The 25706-nt window shown below is 32.6% G+C and overlaps 1 protein-coding gene across 6 annotated transcripts in view; it reads right to left on the bottom strand.

The window, feature by feature from the left end:
• Positions 1 to 25706, bottom strand: part of ERBB4 (erb-b2 receptor tyrosine kinase 4) — a 944884-nt gene that overhangs the window by 421181 nt on the left and 497997 nt on the right. For all 6 annotated transcript variants that reach the window (XM_036236254.1, XM_036236256.1, XM_036236258.1 and 3 more), the window contains exon 3: positions 20551 to 20737. In XM_036236254.1, coding sequence (XP_036092147.1) covers positions 20551 to 20737 — 187 coding nt within the window. The remainder of the gene's footprint in view (positions 1 to 20550; positions 20738 to 25706) is intronic.

Genomic DNA, 25706 nt, shown 5'->3' with positions numbered 1-25706 from the left:
AGATAAAAATAAGGGCTATGAAGGAAATCAAGTGGATAATTTTACAGAGTGACTCTTGCAGGGCAGAGAAGGGGGTGCTGGGTTACATTGCATAAGACTGTCAGGAAAAGCCCCTCTGGGGTCATAACATTAGAACTGAAAATGGAATGAAAACAAGGAATCAGCCACAGAAAGACTTGGAAGAAGAAACAACAGTCATTGACTATCTGTAATCTTATTCCATCTATTCTAACATATATGTTTTTTTCATATACTAGTATCTCTGAAATTGGGGTGCATGTTATAATTCCTATTAGCTGGATGGCAGTCATATTTTGTGGTAACTCTCTGCACCTGCATAATCTTGCTTGTTATTTCTGATGGCATCTTGGTACAACTTTGGTGCCTTAATGTTTAAGCAAATCATTTAAGAGTCATTCGAGGAAGAAATAAGAGTTAATAGGAATTTGTTGTATAAAAAAACCTTGCACTAAGACTATCTGGTAAAATCAAGAAATCATTGGCATTAATCTTGTAGAATGATTGTCAAAAGTGTGCAAAAATATCCCAGAAACTAGATTGGAATATTCAATCATCAATGCTCTTGATGATACAGACAATAATAATAAATAGTTGAAAAGAGAGTACAGGTTACATTATTAATGTAAATAAGTTTTAAGAATATCTAACCAGTATATTTGTTTTTTTTTATTTTTATTTGTTATTTTTATTTTTATGCACAAGAGCGACATGCTAAAAATTCTTGTCTAAAATTCTAATATTAAAAGGTTCTTTAAATATGTGACAGTAGTCCTAGGTGATAAAAAATATCATAAATCAAAATTTTTTCTATTAAATTGTATATAAAATAACAGTTCATCTCAAAATTCATGTTGTCTTAGATACTGAGATCATTGCTCTTTCCAAAGGCTCTGCTTTGTGCTGGTGAGTGGTGAGTAAGGCAGATATGGTCCCAATATTTATAGAGTTTTCATCCTAGTGAGAAAATAAATAATATAACTGAGAAAATTAAATACATTAGTCATTACAAGTTGTGATAATTACTATGAAGACTATAAAAATAATTATGCACAGTCCACATAAGTATGTATATAAGGGGAATGGCCTGGGTTAGTGAATCTAATTTAGATTATGTTGAGGTACAGATTGTCAGAGGAACCTTGTCGGAGAATATACTTCTTCAACTAAGACTTGAAGGAGGAGTCAGTGTTGTGGTAAGTAATAAAAAAGGATTTCAAGTTTAGGAAAAAGTGTACCCAAAGTGAAGTGCTTGGTGTTTTCTAGGAATGCAAAGACCTTGGCAATTGTGTATACTAAAAGAATGAAGGGTGAATTGGCAGGTTAAGGTTGGGACCTAAGTGAATTTGCATGGGAGGCAGGTCTTGCAGGACACTATAGACAGCATTAAGAAATTTGTATTTTACATTAAGTAAAAATAGAAGGTGCTGAGACATTTCAACTGAGGGAGTTACATCATCAGAATGATGTTTTAAAAGGATCAGTCTGGATGCCATGAAGAGGCTGGAGTATAGGTGGACAATGGAAACTGCAAGATCAGCTAGAATGCTATTGTAATAGTACGAGTGAGAGCCTAATGATAATTTAGACCAGGAGAGTGGCAGTGGAGATGAAGATGAATGGATTCTACATACAGTTTCGAGAGTCATTGGACTTATTAACAGATTCAATGGAGAGTGAGCAGCAATAAAGTTGATTTTGAGGTTTCTAACTAGAACAATCAAATGTATGAGAATACCAATTCCTGAAATGGTACAACCAAAGAATGAACTGGTTGGAAGTGAGAAATGAGGTTCAAGAATTTAGCTTTGGAGATGTTAAGCTAAAATATTTGTTAGTGATCCTCTATAAATTCTATATATACATTTGTATTTAAGAGCCTGGAGTTCATATAAAAACTCTGATATAATGCTGGGGATCATTTGCATATAAATTTTTGTGGCTCTATAGAGAAGATTGAGTCTGTAAAAGAGTTTATAAATAAGACATCCTGAGATATCTGCCCAAGATGATGTCATATCTCATTGTCTGGATAACTTCACAGACAATGAGATATGACATCGTCTATTAGATTTGACAACATGAAGATCACTGGCATTCTTGGAAAAAAAGAGGGTTTAGTTGAATGGTGTGAAGTGAAATTTGAATAAAACGTGAAAAAATAGTAATAGAATGCACAGATAATGCTGAAGAAGTTTAGTGGACAGCCACAGAGATTTTCAAAGCAAGGAAGTATAAATTATAAACACTAGGCAAGACTTAGATGATCTTAATGAAAGGGGAGGGAAGAGTTTACCTTGCACTGCCTTGCTGAGCAGCAAAAAATAAAAAAGTTCAAGTAAAGGTAATATGTGTGTGTGTGTGTGTGTGTGTGTGTGTGTGTGTGTGTGTGTGCGCGCGCGCGCGCAGAGATATACCCTCCTCTGAGTCTCCACTAATAGGTCTGGCTTTTAAGAGGTTGCTCATAACCTAAATTTTTAACTCAATACTGTTTAACTTAGGAAAGATTGTGTTAAGTTTGCCATCTTGATGGAAAACCCACAGTAGGTCCCTGTGTCTAGGTTTCTATTAAAAGATTTTGGAAAGACTTGCTCATATAAGTTCTCTCCAGGCCACTGGGGACTATGGGTATCTTGAAACTGCTGGTAGGGGAATATAATATATAGCAGATCTAGAAGAATAATACTTTTGGAACCTGACAGTTTTTCAGGGGGTAGTGTGGTAACAGAGAACACTGTGAATTTTTACTCAGAAAAGGTTATTTTATACTTATTTGCTAACAAGTAAAATTTAAATATGAATAAAAAAGATAAAAAATAAAATAAAGTTATCATTGAAATATTCCATAGAATTTTTTGTTTCATCAACAGTGCAAGATACATACTAAACCGGTCAAATGAATATCGTGATTGGCTATATATTATGTTTGGAGAGGTGAAACAAACATAACATACCTCATGGTATACAGAAAAAAAACAGAAACACACACATATACACACAAACACACTGTGGACATCAGTGAGTGATACAAGTAGGAATAAGCTAGTAGTATGTCTTTGGTCATAATTACATGGTGAAGAGTCACATATTTATAGTAACAAAAATGACATAACTAACACCAGGTCTTTTAATGTAAAAAGAGGAGAACAATGGTGATCATAACAAAGGAAGAAAAAGAGCCAGGATTGGGACATATCTTTATCGCCATCCACCCATTTTCCTCCACCCATTCTCCAAGGTACCATTTTTTCTAACTTTTTGTGTGGAAATACTTTTTTCTATCCTCTGGCAATAGAGTGCCTGAGCTTGAGAAGATAGTTAAAAAAAAAAAAATTGATAAATAATAACTGCTTAGTGACAGAATAATAAATACTGTGACAAGTTTCCTTTTCATCACATAATCAATAAGTCTCCAAGTCAAAGGCAATAATAAAGCTTTGAAATTCAAGTGTAGTTGGAGATAATTGTCTATACACATAGGGAGAAAATACTGACTCTACTGATAGCCATCTGGTTGGTATAAAATTATTGCTAAAATGGTACTAATCTTAGTGAGATTTTAGCAACAGATAAACCTAAAGAAGATTAATTTATTATAAAAATAATAAATGTAGTAATTTATAATGTCAAAGATATTAACACTACCAATTTATCCCTGCTCCTATCATTTTTGAAATATAGAATAAAACCACAGGGAGAAAAGAATAAGGATGCTTTTAAAATTTTAAAAGCATAAATAAATACATAGTGATATTTAGTATTACCTGAGATAATAATACTTTTATATCTTCTAAATACGTATAATTTTAACAAAAGTAAAGAACGGTGAAGTAGGAAGACATTTCCATTTCATACTTTTTTTTTCTCTTTTTCTGTTGTATTACTTTGAGTGTAGAGAACAATAAACTTATTTTAATTGGAGCAACTGATCTTGTAATATTCTGCATTTAACCTTAAACTCTACTCCTTACTCAGTTAAGTAGAACCAGATAAAATTGAAATGCATCACTAAGGAATTGCAAGCTTCACAGCCAACTAAAAAGATAAAGGCCCCCCCCCACCAAAAAAAAAACCACAAAAAGGAAACACATAGGTGCGTGCACACACGCGCACGCGCACACACACACACACACACACACACACAAACCAAACTATGATCTATTTTGGAGGGAAAGACAAAGAGTTGCTGTAGGGAGGTGGTTAAGTCAGTCAGCTATGACAAGGAATCTTTGAAAGGCCACATAAGTGCCAGCCTTGACAAGACCAATATCACAGCTCTGTAGTCAGCAGGACACACACATACATTTTTCTTTTTCTACCCCCTTATACATTAGATATCTTTTCAGTTCTACATTAAGTACAACCCATAAGCTGCTGAACATTACTTAAAAGTGTAGTGTCAGATGTAACTAAGAATATTTAAAAGAACTATCTTCACAGCCAGCACATAAATATTTCAGAGAAAAATACCATAGTTTGAATTTTGAATCACTGAAATATAAACTAGGAAATCATTTTGCCTCATTGACCACCAAATTACTTTGTATATAGAAAGATCTTGTTCTTTTTCCTACCATGATCTTAAATAATCCCAATAATTCAAATATACATTATTAAATTAACCTTTATTAAGTTAATGCATTGATTATCAATTTTTTTTTTGTTATTGCTATTTTTTCTTTCTTCAACAGTAAGTCTTTGTAGCATGTTTTGGATGAAGCTGTTTATTGTACAAAATAAGATATATTTAAAAAATGATTCAGAGTTGAGCTTGGGGATAGAAAATATTTTTTAGTTTGGTTACGAGAGCTAATGAAACATCTGTGACTAGAACTATCGCTCATTCGTAGTTATTCTCCTTAGTCATGGAAGGTTTAGAAATTTCAAAAGTTGTTAGGGGATTATCCATGCTATCATGGAATATTAGGCATCCCAAACCACCTAGTTTTGTCTCCTAAGTATGTTCTTTTAAAGCAAATTATTTTGTGGAGTATTTTAAGTGAAGAATTAATAGAAATGAATTATATTTTTTTTCTGGGTAAGGTCTTCTCTTTCAAAGCTACAGAATCAGTTAAGGTAACATTAGCTGCTGTCGTAAGATGACTCAAAATTAATAATGGCTCAAACGTAGTAGAAATTTCTTGCTCATGTAAATCTGAGAAGTACTTACATATTCCTTATATAAAGGGAATACAAGAAATATTTCTGCCTTGTTGGCAAAGACTTATAATAACAAGGAGGGGTCTCTATTCCACATGGCCCTCGGGGATCCAGGCTGACGTTCATTCTGTGGCATACCTGTAATTTTTAATGGGTGATTTATATAGGAGTGGAGAACAGGGGGGGAACATATTGAAAATCTTTCATAGACTATGCTTAAAAGAGGCGCATGACATTTTCACTTATATTAAGGTGACAAACTTAGCTGTATATCTATACTTAACTTCAAAGGAGACTGGGAAATTAATTTTAATTATATCCTCAGAAAGAAAACAAATATTGGTGAGCAACCAGTTGTCTTTACTTGAAACCCTTACTATTTTATTGGGAAAGAATTTACTCCAGTCTCCAATATTTCTTTCTCTTAATACAGCTGCCTCCTTTTACTTTAGTACCCTTCCGTAACTCCCACTTTACTTGCCTTATTAAAATACATCATAATTGAAAGGAAGCGGGATGTAGAATTCCAGGTACCACAAATGATATTTTATAGACATTAACTCCTTTCATCTTAGCAACTAATTTAATCCAATGGTCTTTCATAAAAATCCTTTTCCTAATGATCTGTACATACTGCCTAAAGGTTTGAAACAGAGAAGTATAATTAAGCAACTGCTGTTACAAGTCTTTCACCTAATACTCAACCCGTCTAATCTCTAAAACTAAGAACTAGGAAAAATTTGGTTTTGTGTTTACATCATCCCTATCTTATTTTGGAACATTTTTTCCAAACTCAATTCAGTTTTATGCCCAAATAACTCATGCTCTTATTTTGCTCCATGGGGCCTCCTTACACCACATTCAACTTTGACCAGAGTACTGGACGTTTCCTAACTTATGCCCTCAGTCACTGTTGATTCGTCCCATGCACTATCTCTAAAGAGCTGTTCAGTTCTAGGTTATGCTGTGTCAATGTGATATGAATCTGTAACGTTGTGTCCTAATATATGAGAACTGCCAAGCAGTGGATATTACTCTAATGTAACAAGCAAAATTTAATAAGCTTTACACGAGAAAGCCAAACTATTTTCTTCATGAGACACGGACTTTAAGCTAAATAGGGTACACAGTTTTAATAGAGGTGATTTTGAGTTTTATTACGTGATTGTAAATGACTACAAAGTAAGACTTGACTAATTTATATTTGTTAACATTTGTGCTACAATTATTGATAGGTTAGGGTCTAGAAGACATGCTAGTAGAGGTCAGGGAGAAGATAGTGATTTATTGGTTAAAGCATACTGTGCTTACCCTAGAAAGTAAATTCCTGGCCATAGATATTATGTTTTTAATAAGTTAAAAGAAATGATTTGTTAATGTAAAAAATTAAATTTAATATGGATATTGTCTGTCCATTTCATGAATATAACTATATATATATGTTATATATACACAAAATATATATAGCCTCATTGCATTAATTAGAAGAAATAGGTACTACACTTTTTAGAATGTAAAGTTATAATTCTACCACCAAAGCAATGGAAAAGACATTTGTTTTTGCTTTTGGCATTTGAAATAAGAATGGTTCATCTCCTGCACTGCTTAAGTAAATAATGAGATTTTCAAATAAACAGAGACAATTATCAAGCTCCACATCAACAAAATGCCTTCAAGCAAAAAAGCATGACAACCACACAAGCTTTAGATTCTGGGAAACACCAACTATGAAACAGTTACACCCAAAGTTCAAAGTTCAAAACAATCAGTTCCTACTCATGACTCTAACTAGCTCTGTGACCTCTGAAAAATCGCTTTCCTCTCTAGGTCTCATTTTATTGGTTGGTTGCTCGGTTTTACTTATTTTTAAATTACGGGAGTTTGTCTCTTTTGTCTCTATAACATTATACTTACATGGAGTGTAAATACCACTTAATAAACAAAATTTGGCAAAAAATACAAGAGTGTTCTATTATGCAATCTTTATTATTTACACAGAAAATATATATTCTCTAATAGTATTTACTATTTTTAGTATTTATATGTAATATCTTCCACTAAAATAGTTCAATCTTTTCTAATGCATACAATAGTAGATTGATGACACCTCTTTATCATATAATTCTAAGGCACTCAGAGAATAAGGGGAAATTTAAGTATTTTCTCTCCTTCTGAAATTCAGGAACAGACCTGCTCAAAAACAACACCATTTAACATGGGTCACACACCTAGAATATCACACAGTCCCAAGAGCAGCAAGAACCATTCACTAAGGACCGAGGTATGGCACTGTTGATTTGCTAAATTTCACTGAAGCCTTTGTATGAGTTCAAAAGTGTTGTCAGATTTCATGCTCTGAATTTCACCTGGATGTAGTAGAATTTTAATATTTAAAATTTCCCTGAGAATAATAACTGTAACCTTTTATCAAGAGTGGGTTTGTTCTCATTGGAGCCAACCCCTCTGCCTCCCACTCCAGGGAACTATCATTGTCATGTGGAGAAGCCAGCAATGTGAAAACTAGAGGTCTGTACCTGTTTGTTCAGTGTTATCAAATGCCAGCCTGGGGGCTACTCCCGATAAGAGAGCTCTGACTTCCAAACCACAGAGCAGCATAAACTCTCCTGAAAAATTCTTTTGTGTGCAAACAGAGGTTTAGCAGCATGCTTTCTTCCTGGGAGTAAAATGAGCATGCCTCTTACCATTGAGCCTTCATGATATATCTATCCTTTGTAGTCTCAGTATTATAAAATTATATTAAGCTTCTTATGATTGTAGAGTTATTAGTGTAAGAGTTAAAATTGAAGGACTCATGATAAGAAAATTATGTTAGTATGGCACCAAACATATGTTTGTCTTGCAAACAAGGAATTATTTGAAACGCTTTGATAATTACAAATTTTGAGTCAAGTTTTAAAATAGAAATTATTTTTATACAGCACATTGTAAAGACATTTAGCAGAACACGGTGCCTCTTAATTTACAGTCCTCAAACAACGCCCTGTGTGAAAGTTTAGGGTGACCAAAAGCTTGGTTTCAACCTTTGATCACTTAAGTAAGAGTAAATGGAGAAAACACTTTTAATTGTCCTCTTTAGAGGGAGATAAGTATAAATTTCTTAATAGTTTTAAATAAATAAATATACAAACTAGTAAGCAAACAAAAAGAAAATTCAGGTGCCTGTAATAGATATTCACTTCGGTGCCATTTTTCTTTATTCTGCCCTCAGTTAAAACAATTTGTCATCCTGAATTCTAGGTATGCGATTTCCCAAATCTTAATTGTTGAGGATTACAGCTATCTCTGTACATACACATACAGAAATTGAATGTTGACCTTCGGAATGAGTGCGTGAGGGTGGAGGGGGTGGGGGGAGGAAGAGAAAAGGGGCGGGGTGGGGAGGGAGGGAGAGAGAGGGAGGGAGGGAGGGGGAGAGAGAGAGAGAGAGAGAGAGAGAGAGAGAGAGAGAGAGAGAATATGATTGCATAGTTCATTTGTAATTTACTCTTTTACTCTTCCCTTTGCAGAATGTTTCAAAAGAAAACCATGTGTTTTAAAACATAAAAAAGAAAAAGAAAACCAAAAGGGTTCTTGCAAGACAGACCCTAGAGCAGTTTGACAACATCAAATAAAACCCCTCCAGCATGTTCTCCCCATGTGATGCCTTAGTACATTCATTTCAGCCTGTGGGCACATTTCCCCTGACACTCAAAAGGTTTCAGTGCCATGTTGATAGATATAAACACATATGGATTACTCATTTCCTATTCTGTCTCCGGAGTTCCATACTGGTTTCTATAAAATTAATTTTATATGAAAATGAGTTCTTGGAAGCTGTATTATTTTACATGTGACTAGAAAAGTAGGATTATAACTAGTTAATTATGTTGTTCCTTAGAAATGAGTCAATGGCACACAATGTGCATGGTTATGAATCATAGAAACTTCATACACACATTAATATATACGCACATCTGTATGTGTGTGTACATATACATATATGTGTATATTGTACTTCCGTAAAGAGATAAAATATATGTACATATATATTTCTGTACTGTGTAACTATATACATAAATATATATTACATTTCTATAGAGAAATATAAATACACACACAATCATTTTTTTCAATTATTTACCTATAAGCCTATTTTTCTGTCTTTCTTTGGTCTTCTAATTTGTCTTCTGCTTAATTCTAGGTATGTGTCTGTATTTATTTTTTTAAAACTTTGAAATATATATGACTTATTCACCTGTATGGATTTATTACTACAATTATTTTACAGAAAGCTGATTCTGTAATCTAACATAAAGTGTAATTTTTATGTACTACAACTGTTCTCTTAAGTCACAGAATTTAAAAAAAAAATTGAAGCAAAAGTATAAAAATAGTTGTTAAAGATGCTTTTATGCCATGAAAACAAAAAAGCCATGCTCATTTTTTGTAATATTAGAAAAACTTTGGTCTTGTATATAGAAATAAAAAAAAAAATCTATATTGGAATTTCTACAGTGGAAGCTTCGTGCGGTTGCTGAGTGTGGAAACCAAGCTGACTCTCTGCAGGTGTCTCACGTCTCCACTGTTATGACGGCACATGGTTCACTTCTTTTTCACACACTGACACAGAGACCCAACCATGCTATAGCAATTGAGCTACGGAAAACACTACCAGCACTAGCCTGCCCTTTCTTTAGAGGTTCAAGTTCTCAAGCAAACAATAAGTAGGTGCTTTCATGATTTCTAAAAGTCCCAGAAAATATCTTTTAAAATACATTTAGCTATTTAAAATAAGTTATATAAAAGGCCTTACTGCAAATTCAGCAAGTAGGGGAGGGATGGGAAAATATACATTGTATTTTTCTGCTAATTTAGAACTAAGTATGAAATATCTAGGTATTCAAACGCCATTCTTTCTTGTGTAATGGAGATTTAAAAGGAAGCAATGATTAATGAGTTTCAGAAACCCTATTAAGGTAATCTCTGGGGAAATGGATTCTTAGCTGAATTGGTAGATCTACCCAGCAGGGACATTTGAATACTTTGAGAAGAATTAAGAAATTAAGAAATGAAAAACTACGAATAGGATTTGCTTGGCACCACTGAGAAAACTTGGCTTACACTCAGTATTTAAAACCAACTAAATTGGTTGCTGCTTAACTCAATGTTCTTTTCTGTTTTCTCTCAAAGAGTCATTCAAAGGTGTTTTCTTTTCCCCTGAAGTTTCACAGCTTTAGCAGAGAAGTCAAACAATTTATTAAAAGAATAATGGATCTACATTTAATGACACATAGCTAAATGTAAATGTATGTAAGTACTATTATTACAGCATGTTGTCTGTCATCTCTGTGTTAGGAAATAAATCAACAATTAAAATTTTTTAGAGGTCCCTATCCAAATGGAGCTGTATTTTCATTAAATGCTTGAACTTCCGTTTTCAGGTGTTCAGAAAACAAAAATTGAGTATCATTCTCTGCGGATGTGGAAGGGCTAATGCCATGCCCTCACTTATTCTAAGGAAGTTAAGCACTAAGAGAAAGTGACTTACACTTTGCCTAAGAACTTTTCCATAAAGACAGGCAGCAGGTAGGTACTATCAAGTGAAAAGAGAAAGAAGTAACAAGGATTAACTAAGAAATTAGTACTCCGAAATGCTATTTGCTCCATCAAGAACTATACAGAGAAACAGGAAAGAAAATAACATCTATTTTGGGCTAATCTTTGTGCTAGGCAGTTGGCAAGCATTTTTATTGTTGCTGAATTCTCGGTTTCATATGAGGAAACTGAGGCACAACACAAATTATGTAGATAGTTCCCTTGTAAGTTGCAGTGCTAGGATGAAATTTCAAATATATCAGGTTTCAAAACACAGATTTTTTCTACAATTTCATGCTGCTGGGACTAGAAGAGCATACGTTGAAAATATTGTTTTCATTATCTAGAAACAAGTCTTTTCATATAGAATACATAGACAAGATTTGAATTGTTATCATAAATCAGCATTCTCAGGCAAAAGTTATATATCTCGATAAGAATCTTTCAGTCTTCTTACTTCTGAGCTCTATTTTTATCTCTTTGCCTTCCCTCAAACTATTCTTGACTTTATGCCCAAATCATAGAGTATGTCTTTGATACAACAAAAGCTGCTTAATTCTCTGTGATTGTTTTACATTTTTTTATGGATGAAGTGCTAATCAGAGAACTATAAATGGCAACAATCAGAGTTGGCTCTTACTTATACAAACATTATAGACATGTATGGTTTTTCAACTATGTTTGTCCTTTGTATCTCACTGATTTTATTGCATTTTTGAAGGACTTTTTCTACTTACAAACTAGTTTGCTTAAGTAGTCATTTGCAATTATAATTAGATATGCATTTCAGAGAGAAACCATTTTAGGGCCCATTCCTTTATGTTTATCTATTCATGTGGAATTTAGAAACTATAATTTCTGGAGCTTTAATTTCTATTAATTTGAGAATTATATATTACTATTTATTTCTTCTTTAAAAGTCTAAGATTTTTGTGATTCAAAAGGAAAATGTTTGAAAGTCTTCTCTGGTATTGAATATCTCTTACTAGGTCATATTTTAATACATTAAAATGTAAATGAACTGAAAAGTTTCACTAAATCTCTCCCTGATTTAAATATAAATCAGACATCAAAACTGTCATGAAATGTTTCAAGAAATACTATTCAGTTTTAAATATTTTTCAATATTTTATATTTAATAATAAACCAAATGTAACATAAGAAATTACTGCCCATTGTAAATCATATTAAATACATAAAATAACTGGATAGCTACTTAAATTATGCAGATGATCTTCAATAAAGTCACAAAGGAGTTGATAACCTATATTTTGATCTTTGATGTATTTATTTTATACAAGTGACAGATTTTTCTTAATTTTTAAGAGGCACTCGAGCTAAGAAACGAATTCTTGATTTACCCCTTTCCTTGAGTACCACAGCCCAACATTTGAAGCAGGATACACTTTTAATTGCAAAAATATATCATCATGACATGTAATTTCTAACTGTATTAAATGACAATGTAATGCATAGATTTGAAATTTAGCCACACATTCACTATGTGAAAAGTGGTAGCAATGACATGGGTTGCTTCCATAGTTCATTTCATTTTTCTACCTATGCTATATAAAGGATATATCTATAGGTATGCTAAGTACTACTTCATTATTTTTTCCATCATTTCCTCACAAAACATACTAAACAGTATTCTTTGAATGACACTATAAAGCTCATGTCAAATTTAATAGTATTTTGTAGACAACTGCATTTGGATTACAACTGGGTCATGCATAAACTCTAGAATTTTGTTCAATTTTCTTCCAAATAGTGAATGAGAATGCATACCTAAGCATATATAGATTGGCATACATTTTTTAAAAAAATCTTTTAAATTGTTACCTAGTACTATCTCTCTAGTACCTTAAATAAAATCATATTTTTGGAATAACATAGTAGAAAGAGCACTAGACTAAGACAGAGACAAAAACTTATCTTGACAAACACACAACTTCTAGAGCTAAATCAACATAAAATGCACCCCAAATAGTTATTTATCTGTTCTTTTGTATTCTAGTGTTCATAAAGGAAAGGCCATGAAGTCAATCCCCATTTAGGGCATTTTATTTAATTTTGTTATTAGATTATTTTAGTTCCTAATATCTGTAGAGATAAACCTAAATAGCTTGATAAAATGCTTTTCAATATCATAATAAGAAATTATTAAATCCACTTATGCAATCTGCATCTCTTTTAGAATCACTTAACTTCTTAAGCAAAGTATCTACTCTAAACCTCATTAAAAATTAAAAAGGAAAAACTGTATTGAAAAAATGACACCTGGACTATAGATTCTCAATCTATTCACCCATAGCAGAAGATGATAAAATTTCAGTGTATGTGACCTCTTCCTTTCTCAGAATCTGTATAGTATGTTGATAAAATGAAAATCTGAAATTTTACCACCTGGCTTCAAATATGAATTTCATAAATTACTGTGTGTTCTGGGTCATGTTACTTAGTATTTTTAAATTACAGTTTCTTTATCTTCAAAATAGAAATAACCACAGTAACCTATTAAGTGGGGTTATTATAAGGGTGAAAAGAGATAATGCTTGTAAACCCGTGACTTCTCATAGCAAGTGCTTATAAATTATAAATATTATTAATAATAATAGTAGTACATAAACCTGAGCTTTATTATGTCATATAGATATTTTGCTTTCTATATTTATTATGCTAAAAATGGCAGATAAAGTTACTAAAAACAAAGGCACAAAGACTGAGAGAATTCTGGTAATAGAAATAATTTTAAAATTAGCAAAATTTATAATAGGATTTTAGATGGGATATCACCAGATGTATAATTCTACATAATATAGAATCATCCTTCTAAATATTAAGGCAGAAGTTTAGAGAATTGGTGGAACCATTAAAATTAATTATATTCTTCATTTTGTTAATAGTTGCCAGACTACACTCATTAAACACATCATTAAAAACATCTAATTAAAGTTTAAAGTCCTTTTATTTCATAGTAGATTGAAAATAAAAAAAATGTTATTTTTGATATCAGCTTTTTCAACAGTACTGATACTATAAAATCAAACCCCTAATTTGCATCACAGTGAAAATAAAATTGAATAAACTGATCTTAGAAGGAAGAAAAGGTTATGAATCACCATTTTTCTTCACCTTTCCCTATAAATACTGCTCGAAGTTGTTATGGTGCTTATGATTCAATAACCAGAACAATTTGAGTTAGCTTCCAATACGATTATAAAATCTATTGCACAGAATGGGTCATAAAGTATTAAGGGTGAGGGAAGGTAAAATACTATGAGAGAGTAACAGAGAAAGCATTGTATTGAATTTCTAGGTAGACTGGAATAGACTGGTAAAGCAGATACAAGTGATAAGATCTTTTCTCTCTGCAATGCTGTTTTCTTGATGACATGAATCATGAAGAGGGCAAAATTTAAAGGACATTACTAGAATGAGCACATTTTTTTTTTAAGTTTTGAACGATATTTTCAGCTTTTTAGTAGACTCACTAAATCAGCTAATCTCACGGAAAGAAAACAACAACAATAATTCAAATTTCCTGGCTGGTAACATTTATTACATCAAGAGGTGTTGAGCCATGCAAATTCTCATTTATCTAATCCCTGATATAGATAAATAGAAAATTCCATTCATCATTTATGAGATATTAGCCTCTTCTATTGCAATTTGTTTTATACACTTACACAATAAACATGCTTTCAATGCTTATAAAAAGAGACTGTTTCTATTATTTTTACCAAAAGCATAGTTCTTCTAAAATAATAATAATACTTATTGCAGGAACTACATTTAATGCTATACATGTAATTTATAATTCCACTTTAACAACCATACTACAAACAGGATTCTCATTAGTCTCATCAGAAGATGAAGAAACTGAGGGCTAAAAAGTTGAATAACTTGTTTCAGAACAGGATTTGAACAAAAGGAGTCTGGATCCAGAGCCTGTACTCTGATTTTCCATGCTTGTCTGCTTGTAAATATTCTTACCTACTGCACTGCATTCAGTAAGATATGCTATCCATTTAGTGCTGCACTAGCTAACACAATAACCTATTTAAATGTAAGTGAATTAAATTAGATAAAATTAAAACAATTTTCTTCATTGCACTAGCCAGATTTTAAGTTCTCAGTAGCTGCATTTGGCCTGGTTACTCAATTGTGCAGTACAGACAGTGTTTCCATCATCACAGAAAGTTCTATTGGACAGTGGTGATTTAAAAGGTAAAACAGATTAAAATGGGAGCATTTGACTATAAAATCATAATAACAATGAATATACTTTCCCAATGCTTTCACATTGCAGCTGGTGGGCAAATATTTGCCAGAAATATAATATTTACTGAGAGAAGACAGGTATGTAGAGATAATTTGGACTAGCTCGTATCTCAGCACAATGTCTTGAATATACAAGTGGAACAAAACAAAGCTAACAAATATTTGAACTGACATCTTTACAAAAGAACCCTGAACTTTTACCAGTAAAACTAAGACTATTAATAAGTATTTGTGAGTTATGACTAAGAGTTTAGGACCTTTGAGTTTTGAAAAGCCATTGTTGAATGGCAGTGTTTATAAAATTAGTTAATAGAATTTTCCTTTAAAAAATCCCATAATGCTAGAGTTCCATCAATTTTTTCCTAAGAATTCTAGTTATAGGGGTTAAAATGATGTAGTTCAGAAAGTGGGACCTCTTCAGGATTCCCAAATAGGATATAAATCAACGGGGCTGCTTTTTATGGCCTGACCAGATTATTTTAACACTCCTGACTGAAAATATGATAACTAGAGAAGGAATGGTTCTATTTCCTGGAAATTCCACCATTCCATGTCTTATTTCTCCAATAACAGTCTCCTCTCTAGTCATTCGTACAATAGAAGGAAAAATTACCATTTTACCTTCATTCAGTTTCATAAATTCACTCAACAGTTCTCTAAAGCTGAGAACACATCCTAGAAATTTGCTAAAATGGCTACTCTATCTGATTCTGTATTTATAACATTTCCTTTCAAATATATGTTTTTGCTTTACCTTTACATAAACACATTGTTATGGTTTTTCTTATTTTAGTTAATATACATTGTCTGGCATGATAAACAATCTTCTTTAAAAATATTGATCAGACTATTATTTTAAGAAATCATGAACCTGATCTCAAAGTTGATAGCTTTGTAAGAATGTTCCACTCTTCACTAATTTCATCTGACTCACAGGATTTCCACCAGAGGATAGTTTTGATCAAATCATTTTCAACTAATTTATTTGCAATCTAAGAGTATTCTTGAAATCATTTTTTCCTACGCATATCACAATATGTTGAGCAGTTCTTCTAATGTAAATATTAGTAGTATCTTTGTCAAACATTGTATTTAACATAAATCTCTGAATTAGGCTGGTTGAACCCACTCAAACATTACTGAGACCTTTCACAGAGCTGTTGAGGAATGCTTAGCAACTCCAATGTCAGAAAACGAACTCAGAATAAATATGTTTCTTGTTTAGGTCAAGACAAATGTCAGGGCCAATGAAGGATGAAACATGATGACGGAGATTTGACATGAAGGGCTGGGGCAACAGGTGCTTGGCATGAGACACTGAAAGACAGGAGAGCAGTGTTATGAAGTACCAAAGACAGGCTATAATACAGAGAATAGACAAAGAAAAGGCTCTGGCTTTTCATTGCCAGAGAAATAGTTCTTATGCATGAAGTAGTTTCAAAGTAGTATCAGAAGAGATACTCTAATTTGGAGCATCTTTTTGTCTAAACGCGTCACTTTTCAAAGACTCAATGAAGCAATAGGAACCTATCTGAATATACAGAAATATGCACAATTGTCTTGTCAATGTGTTGACGCAAAGCAAAGCTAAAGACAAAAAAAAAAAAAGGAAAGCTAAAGTACAGAGAAAGAAAACTAAGGTACCTTAAGTATTCTCTAAAGGTGCTATAGTTGGCAAGTTCCCTACCTTATTTTTTAATGACTATAAAAACACTTGGGATGGAATTTTCTTCTCAATTTTAAAGAACAAAAGGTTGATACTTAGACTGTAAATTGTAATCTGGCATTTGAATAGAGAATTTTCTGATTCCACATGCATATTTTTGAAATACATTGAGTCAATTACAAATGGCCTGTCCATTCAATATTAGGTTATTTATTTGACCGTTACTGAATAATGTTGAGGGAGTTTAAGAAAATTAACATTAAAAGGTACTGTATTTATGTGGATATATTTTAAATAATATATTGCCTATGCATATTTGAAAGTAGACATTCATATCATGTTCAGATGTTACATTGTTCAAATGTTACATTATTCAGATGTTGTATCTCCCTGGACTAAGCTTTTTATTTTATTTATTTTTTAGTCTACCGGAATTCTGTAAAGTTAACATATTTTTTATATTATTATTATTGAGGACGTATGCAAGTAAAATCTGTAGTAATGTCTACAGTTCAAGGAATAGCTTTTACTGAGCATAGAGCTAATTAATAAGAATGTGTAAGGCAGAGTTAATATATATGTGTGTAAGAGGCATCAAACCATTAACCCTTACGTATGACAGTCCTTATGTCAACCAAACATTGCCTTTATTACAGTACATTTGCCTCCTGAAAAGTATATCTCTGTGTAAAAGATATGTTTGGTTGACATAAGGACTGTCATATGTAAGGGTTAACTATTCTCAGGTGAACACAGCCAAAAAGATTTAAGGGGAAACAAATTCTTATAACAATTCATGTCCCCACAACTAGAACTTGTTTATCTCATTGAGTGCACTTAAAAATAAAATTTTGCTTAAAAAGAAAATTTACCATAAATGACTATTGTCCTTTTAATAGTTTATCACTATGCAAAGTTTGTATTAGGTAAAATGATGATACAGAAGAAAGTTTTTTCCAGCATCTTCCTCATCTCTAGGTGCTTTTATACCCATATATTTTCATCCAGGCTCCCAATTTTTCCCTTAACATTCTCACACTGAGAGTGCATTTTCTGTCATTCAATCAAAACTTATATTTGTTCTCTGTCCCATTCCTTTCCTTCTCTCCAGAAGATGGTGTCAATGAAATTAGTTGGGTCACGTAAATGTGAAGAAGTTAACTATATATTGGGCTACTATTTTTGGTAATATATCTTTTATTAATTAGAACAGTGTTTCTCAAACATTAGCAGCTATCAGAATCATTGGATGGATCCTTAAAACACATGTTGATAGTTCCCAACCCCAATTTCTCATCCATTACATCTTAAGTGAGACCCAATAATTTGCGGTTCTAACAAATACTCAAATGTTGCTGATTATGCTGGTTCTTTAAGAACTAAATTTAAAAATTTTAATTCACTAGGGCAATAATCAGTGAGATATTTGACTATTCAGCAGGTTTTCTACTTTTCCTCATACTACACAAAGTACATCTAAAATTAGGGCAAGCTCTATAATCCTATATCAATATACATTATTTTTTTAAATCTTATCAGCTTGCTTTGTATAGCACATAAGCAAATAACATAAAACAAATATCTTTCCTAAACACACACACACACACACACACACACACACACACACACACAATCTTATCTGAAGTGAATTGCAATGCTTGCCCATTACCTTAAACAGGTTACCTAGAACACTTAGCTCTTTAAGCTATTATTATAGAGCAAATTGTATCCCCAATTCCTCTTTATATGAACAGCTAGCTGTCTCTTGTCCTTCCCCATATATTCATATGCAGAAACATAATTTCTGATTTTGAAAATTGAGCCTATTACCTAAAGTAAAATTGATGATTCTAAACTGTCAGAATAATGCCGGCCTGTAACTGTCGACTAACTAATAAATATATTAAAATATCCACAAAGTTTCCGAATTGTTTAAATTTTCCACTGTTCATTTTACCATATTTTAGCTCATATTAAAGAAGAAAATTAATAATAACTCTTGAACAAATACATATTTTTTCTAAACAATTGACTCATTCTTTTAGCCATTTATTAATTACTCATTTCTATTATTACATAAGAAAATATTATAAGACTTTCTGGAAGAAAAGGGAATACTTTTTTAAAAATAATAATGTCATATTTTGGTATCACACAAGTTAAACAACTCTCACAATCATAATACATAGCGTAAGCTCACTCAGTAAAGTATGTTTAAATATGTCATAATTTTTATTAAATAATTTAATATTTTAGTTGTATGATGTTAAATGTGGAAATAATAACTCTTTAAAGACTAATTTTTTGTGTTGCAAGAGTCTTCAAATAGCACATATTATGAAATAATAATATAATTCAAGTATAAATTTTATGAAAAGGAATTTATGAATTTCTTCTTTGATATAATGAGAGAAAAATCATAAAGAAACACAATGCTTTCAATGCAAGTTTTAATTGGAGCATATTATTTTTAGAGTCCTAATTTCAATCATTCCATTTTTCTTTATCCATTTCATTTCCAAGTTCTTCCTCTTATCATTATTTCCATAGAAGTAGCAATTTAGTCAAAAACAGTGCTCTTTAGTAAGATTACTATCTTTGAAAGAAAAAAAGTGAAAGTGTTGATCAAGGAATCTATAAATTCTGAACAATTTGCATTTACCATTATGTTATCAATTCAATAGCAATCATGCTTGAAATAAATAACATAATTAGTATTCTTTTCTTCATCCAAAATATCACAATTTTAGCTCACATGTCTGGCTAACTATGAAGCTATCTCTAACTTAAAATTAAAATTTTGAATCTGCTGTAAATGAAAGGAACAGATAATTTTAATATCCTCGTAATAATCTTATTTGTTACTTTCTATTTTATGGTGACACCTCTAAAATCTTTCATTTTGCAATATCAAAAAACATTACTAGTGAGTGGACTCGAAACACACTTGAAAGCACTACATATATTGATGCAAAATATATAGATTATATTAATTTAGGTTAAATTAATAGTTTAAATTCCTTTATCCCACTGCAAGATGATAATTAATTACTAATTAGCACATTTTGATTATAGGCACACATGGCAAAATTCATGATTAAAAAGGTCGTAACGAGAAACCCTTCTACTACAGACTATGAACTATAAACTACAGAACTGATAAGATATCAGTGGGATTGCAAGAACCAGTTTACAGAACCAACTCCAACAAAATTTTTTTTGTAGCAAGGTGAAAATTTTGTGTTGTTACCAATGACCTATCTCCAATCTTAGGGTGGAAAACATCACTGATGATATTAAAGCATTCTGAGAAAGAACTACAAATGGTATTCAGTGAGTTGGTAAATAAGAGAAATCAAAACTGAATTAATAAATTAGATGTTTTCCAAAACCAAGGCATTGTACAAAACACTTGATATAACCGCTTGTGGATTTACTGATATTTAATAAGAGCGAAAGTTGTTTTACTGCAGAAATTTGATGGTATGGTTCACCATTCACCTGAGACCACCAAACATAGCATTCTTAAGCCTGTTTCATATCTCAGTTTTCAGTCATTGAGCATGTCCTAAACAGTACTTCTGTTCAGTTGAGATACAGTATTATAGTAACCCTTAGACTGCACTTAAAATACCTGTAAATAAAGCAAGGGAATCATAGGGCATAAATTTTCATAAAATGAATAAATAGTTGATGTTTAAATGCATTATAGTGTTCCTCAATATATCACATACTACAGTAACCAAACACACACACAAACACACACACGTGTCTATTATGTTATACCGATAATGAAACTATACTACTATTTCATATATTGTTCTTACCTGTCAAGTTCTTCAATCCAAGTTCTTGAAGTCCAAAGTTGCCATCTTTTCTGTAGTTTAAAAATATTGCCAAGGCATATCGGTCCTCATAAAGTTTTGTCCCACGAATAATGCGCAAATTCTCCAGGGGCAGGTAACGAAACTGATTAAGAGCCACCAAGACGTATCCTGTGACTTCTCGAATAGACTGAAAAGACACAAATAATTGCTTGCATTAAAATATTAAAGACTACTTGTATGTATGTAGTAGTCATTTAGAGTAAAATGATTTACTTAATTATAATTTTCTATTTTAATAATATATCCCTTCCACGTATTGCAAATAATTGCATTGATAATATCAGATCACAAAAAGAATTTCATTTGAAGTATGAGTTGTATTTATTTTTAAAGTCATGCATATGTCTATAGTAAAATAATGAATTTTGTTTTATGATGCATTCTTCATACCTGAAATTTGAGTATAATTAAAGGCATAAAGATCTCATTTGTTGAGATACTAAAATAAGTAAGAACACATAACCACTAATCAAACGTTATATAAAAACACAAACTGTTAAGTTCATTACAGATAAAACAAAGCTGTATTAGTTTTCAAACTGTGGGATTTCACAGTTTCCATAGATTTCAAACTGCTAAATTGCTGTTTTATGCAATAGTTATCAAAGAAAAGTTGATTATAAGCTTCTGGGGAACACATATATAAACAATATGCAATAAAGACTAATTATAATAACCTCTAATTTGATTATGATAGCAATTTTTATTTTTACTATTATTTAAATGTAGTTGTCTGTGAGTTAATTACTTGAAAGTTTGTGATACATTTTAAAACAAAAAAATCACAAAAAGTCTTTAGGTTTCATCTTAAGTTACAGTGTTGTATTAAAAAAAAACAAAATCATGACAGTTAATAACATGTATTACATTTAAAAAATAAATCTAATGCCAAAGTACTAAAATATTTTATATCATTTTAACATAAACGTCACGTTATTTTAGACGTCTTAATTGCAGATGTCTTGGTGCGTCATCCTTGGTATTTTCTTTTCTATCCACTCTTACTCCCTTGCTGATATTATCCAACTTCAAGACTGATGATTTCTAAACGTTTACCTCCAAACTCTTCTTCCCTGAATTCCAGACTCATGCCCAGCTGCTCCCTATTCTACATCTTCACTTGAATGGCTAATAGACTTCTCAGACACACCTATCCTAAACTGACCAGCTATCTTCCTTCCACCATCTTTCAGGCAGCCCTTTTCATCTTAATTGAGGTTGATCCTTCCTTCCTGTTAGTCAGGCCAAAGTCCTGAGGCTATTCTTGACTATCCTCTCGCATATCAAAAGAAAACCATCCTAAATGATCAGGAATTCAACTACTTCTGTCAGCCACTGCTATCACCTGAGCCACCATCATCCCTCATAAAGATTACTGCAATAAATCTCCCTGTTTCTACTCTGGATCTCTTATAATGTAGTCTCAGTTAAGGCTACTCCTCTTCTTTAAAATGTAGATCAAATCATGACACTTAACATTCTTAAAACCCTGAAATATCTTCCAAGTCACTCGGAGTAATAAAGTTTTCCAATAATGAATTCAAACCTCTAACTGTTCTGTCCAGTGCAATAAGCACTAGCTATAGGTAGCTATCAAGCACTTGAACTGTAGCTAGTATAAAGTGAGAGATGCATTATAAATATAAAATACACTCTGGATTTTAAAGACTACATGTTGAAATGACAACATTTTAGATAAATTGAGTTGTACAAAATCGATTAATAAAGTTAATTTTACTGTTTCTTTTTACCTTTTTATTATGGCTACAAAATTTTAAATTACATTTTTATAGCTATCATTATGTTTCTAATAGATAATGCTATGCTGCACTATATGATCTAGCCATTTTTTTTTTTGATTGTTTATTTGTTTGCTTTTTCTATTTTTTTCTTCTGAACTCTGCACCTTGTTCATTCTATTTCAGTTTTGCTGGTCTCTTTGTTGTTCTTCTAACATACCAAGTGTGGTCTTATCTCAAGGTGCTCACTATACTCTTAAAGGTTTGCATTTCTCTCTCTCTCGTTATCTTCTTGGCCAATTTCTTCACTCTCTTCAAGGTTTTGCACACATCTCAACTTCCCAGTTGAGGCCAACCCTGACTGACCTATTTAATACTGTAACCCTTCCACCTTTCTCTTCTCTGATTCTTGTTTCTTCATTATTTCTTAGCTCCTAGTATACTATATAGTTTATGTATTTATTGCATTTATTATTTACAGTCTATCTCTCTTTTTTTCCAGCATATAAGCTCTACAAGGGCAAGCACTTTGATTTGTTCATTCATGTGTCCCACTTGACTGGAACAGTGCTGGTACACAGTAAGAAACCAACAAATATTTTTTTGAGAACTATGGCTCTTTCCTGACCACACTTTCACCACTAAGCAAAGTCTACAGGGTTAGAATTGCCCATCTGGAGCCCGCACTCTTCTTTTCTTGACCATGCTCCAAACTCCTGTGATTCCCGAATTCCATTTCCAAATAGCCCCTAGCCCTCCAGGGCCTGTGATGCTAGCATCTTTCTGCCAGGCAACAGACTGCAACCAATGTCCATGTACCTAGGAAGGATGGGAGATCCAGGTGCTTGCTTGAAGGGAGAGTATATGGACCTTAGATGTGTGGGTGTGTCCATTCATTTGTGTTCAAGGTCTCTCATAACATAGGACAGAGGAGGGGCTAAATGCTGGAGTTCTCTCTCCATGGCACAATAATCCTGAGAAGTCCAAAAATTCTAATATTTTACCTGGTCTTCCAGGTTGTTTAATAAAGACATATCTGTCAATGCTGGAGGATAAAACATATTTAATAATATCTGATTTATTATAATAAATGATAAGACATAAGATATGTAGACCTCCATTTATGCTCAGGTTCCACAACTCTTAAGGATGAACAAGCTGCCCCTAAACACCTAGAGAAGTAGGATCCTGATGGGCAAAGGTGGAGATGAAGAGTCAGGGACATATGAAACTATTCATGTCTGGTTTCAGATTGGAAATTTTGAGTCACTCAGAGCATTTCTGAGACACTGAGCATTTGAAATTGAAGAGATGAGTGACAGGGAATAGAAAAGAGGGGCCAAAAGTTAGTAGCGGCATGCATTGTTTGTACACAACAGTTAGTTTGAAACTGTACCTACCTAGAACAGTCTAGTCTTAGAGCCCTACAAGCTCCCCTTCTACCATTGCTCCAATGGTTGAACTGTTATCCCTTTGAATTCTTAAAAGAGACATCAGAAACACTTTCTAATGACATTTGGTTTAAAGAGTAAAATTATTTCATTCATTATAGAAATAATTTATCCTTTAACTTATATACAATAATTATCAAGTGCTCTAGATTAGCTCTAGCTGGCACTAAGATATGTTGGGGATGGAGGATGTATTATCAATCCTTTTTCTAAAACATGTCATATATCCATCATTCTTTCTAATGGGTTCACCGTTAGTTTGAATTCCACTTAAAACACGATTATTATCAACAGTTCTACAAAATCATTGGCCTATACCAAGATAAAGGAATCCAGCAATTGGGGTTATCAGAGAAAACACAGGTAAAGCACACTCAGGTAAAAGTGCCTTATGAGCAAAAAATCAATGCCAGTATCAGTTCTGCAGTATTTGTTAGAGGGATGGACTCTTTCTAGCTATGACTTGATAAAGATGTACCAGTTGATATGGCTTCTGGACCACACATTAGCAGAGGCTAATGATAAGGGCTCTAGCAAAAGAAATGTTATAGGTATGGGGCAAGAACAATGCTGAACACTTAGAGAAGGATGAAATAAAAACAGAAGAGGAAATTCCAAGTGCCTTTAGTCACAAAATAAAGTAAACCATTACAAAGAACACCTTTGCTTTCACATGTTATTTAATGTATTTACATTTAAATTAATGGCATTGTAAAATTTATGTACTTCTCATTCTAAAGCAGGGGTCTGTAACCCCCTGCCCCCGCCTCCCCACACACACACCTAGGAAGGTAATGGAGGAGGCCTGTTTCTCCTGGCTGCACAGTAGGAAGTGAATTGTGAGCTAGCCAGCAAAGCTTCATCTGTATTTGCAGCGACTCACCAGCACCAGCATCAGGGCCTCCTCAGATCATCAGGCATTAGATTCTCATAGGAGCACTGGTCCCTGAAGCCAAAAAGGTTAGGGACCACTGTTCTAGAATATCATTGAATTATTCTTAGAAACACTTTTGTTGTCTTCATAAAAGGTCAGGTTAAAGCAACAGCTAGTCCCTCTCTGAGATTCAGGTCCTAGAGGGATTGTCTGTTATAACTGAGATTCTGGTGTCTAAAATAAGCCTCCCTTTTTATCCATTCTTCTTGTTATTCTCTGGTCTTGCAAGCAGTGTATCTGACTTAAACAACAAAAAAATGTTTTTGCTATGTGAACTCTGGACATCGCTATATATTAATTCTGAGGATGCATATGTTCAACTTACTTTGAACAAAGCTACCCATAAGTGGGTGATATATAATTCACCTGTAGTGAATTATTTGATGATAATAACGATAAAGATCCTATTCACCTTATCCTATATTCACTTTCTCATACTCAGACAAGGATGTAAATGATAGGGGGCAGGGAATAAGATGATAGCAAATCTCTCAAACCAAGATTTGTTTCTCTAACCTTTCTTGTCTAGAGGTACTCATGAAACCAAAGACTTTTTAAAGAATTATAGGAGATAAATATAAAATTCTTATATTTATAAACAACAAACTACCTCGATTTCAATCTCCTAAGTTTTCTGGTTTTTAGTATTCATAGTCACATTCTTTCAGGTACTCTTGAAACCTGTGAACAAATGTCTTGAAATATATCAATAGGAAACTTCACTACAGATAACAATGTGTAGACTGCAAATAACATCACAAGAAACAGCTTAATAACAGCAGGATTACTTTCAGCTTAATGCTGAGAGTCACTAGCATGGTTATAAGTTAATATTGGCAGATCACTAAGCAATTCTGGTAAAAGTCAAGAGATAGCTAAAAGTGTTAATTAACTTTTACAATGTCTGATAAGATCACACAATCATGTCAGTTATCCATTGTTCCTCTCTTTTCAGGTATCAGAAAGAATCTT

Source organism: Rousettus aegyptiacus, unplaced genomic scaffold, assembly GCF_014176215.1.
Source record: "Rousettus aegyptiacus isolate mRouAeg1 unplaced genomic scaffold, mRouAeg1.p scaffold_m13_p_2, whole genome shotgun sequence".
NCBI classification, from domain to species: domain Eukaryota; kingdom Metazoa; phylum Chordata; class Mammalia; order Chiroptera; family Pteropodidae; genus Rousettus; species Rousettus aegyptiacus.
Note: the sequence above shows the minus strand (reverse complement) of the source record. Positions and strands in the feature narration are given on the sequence as shown.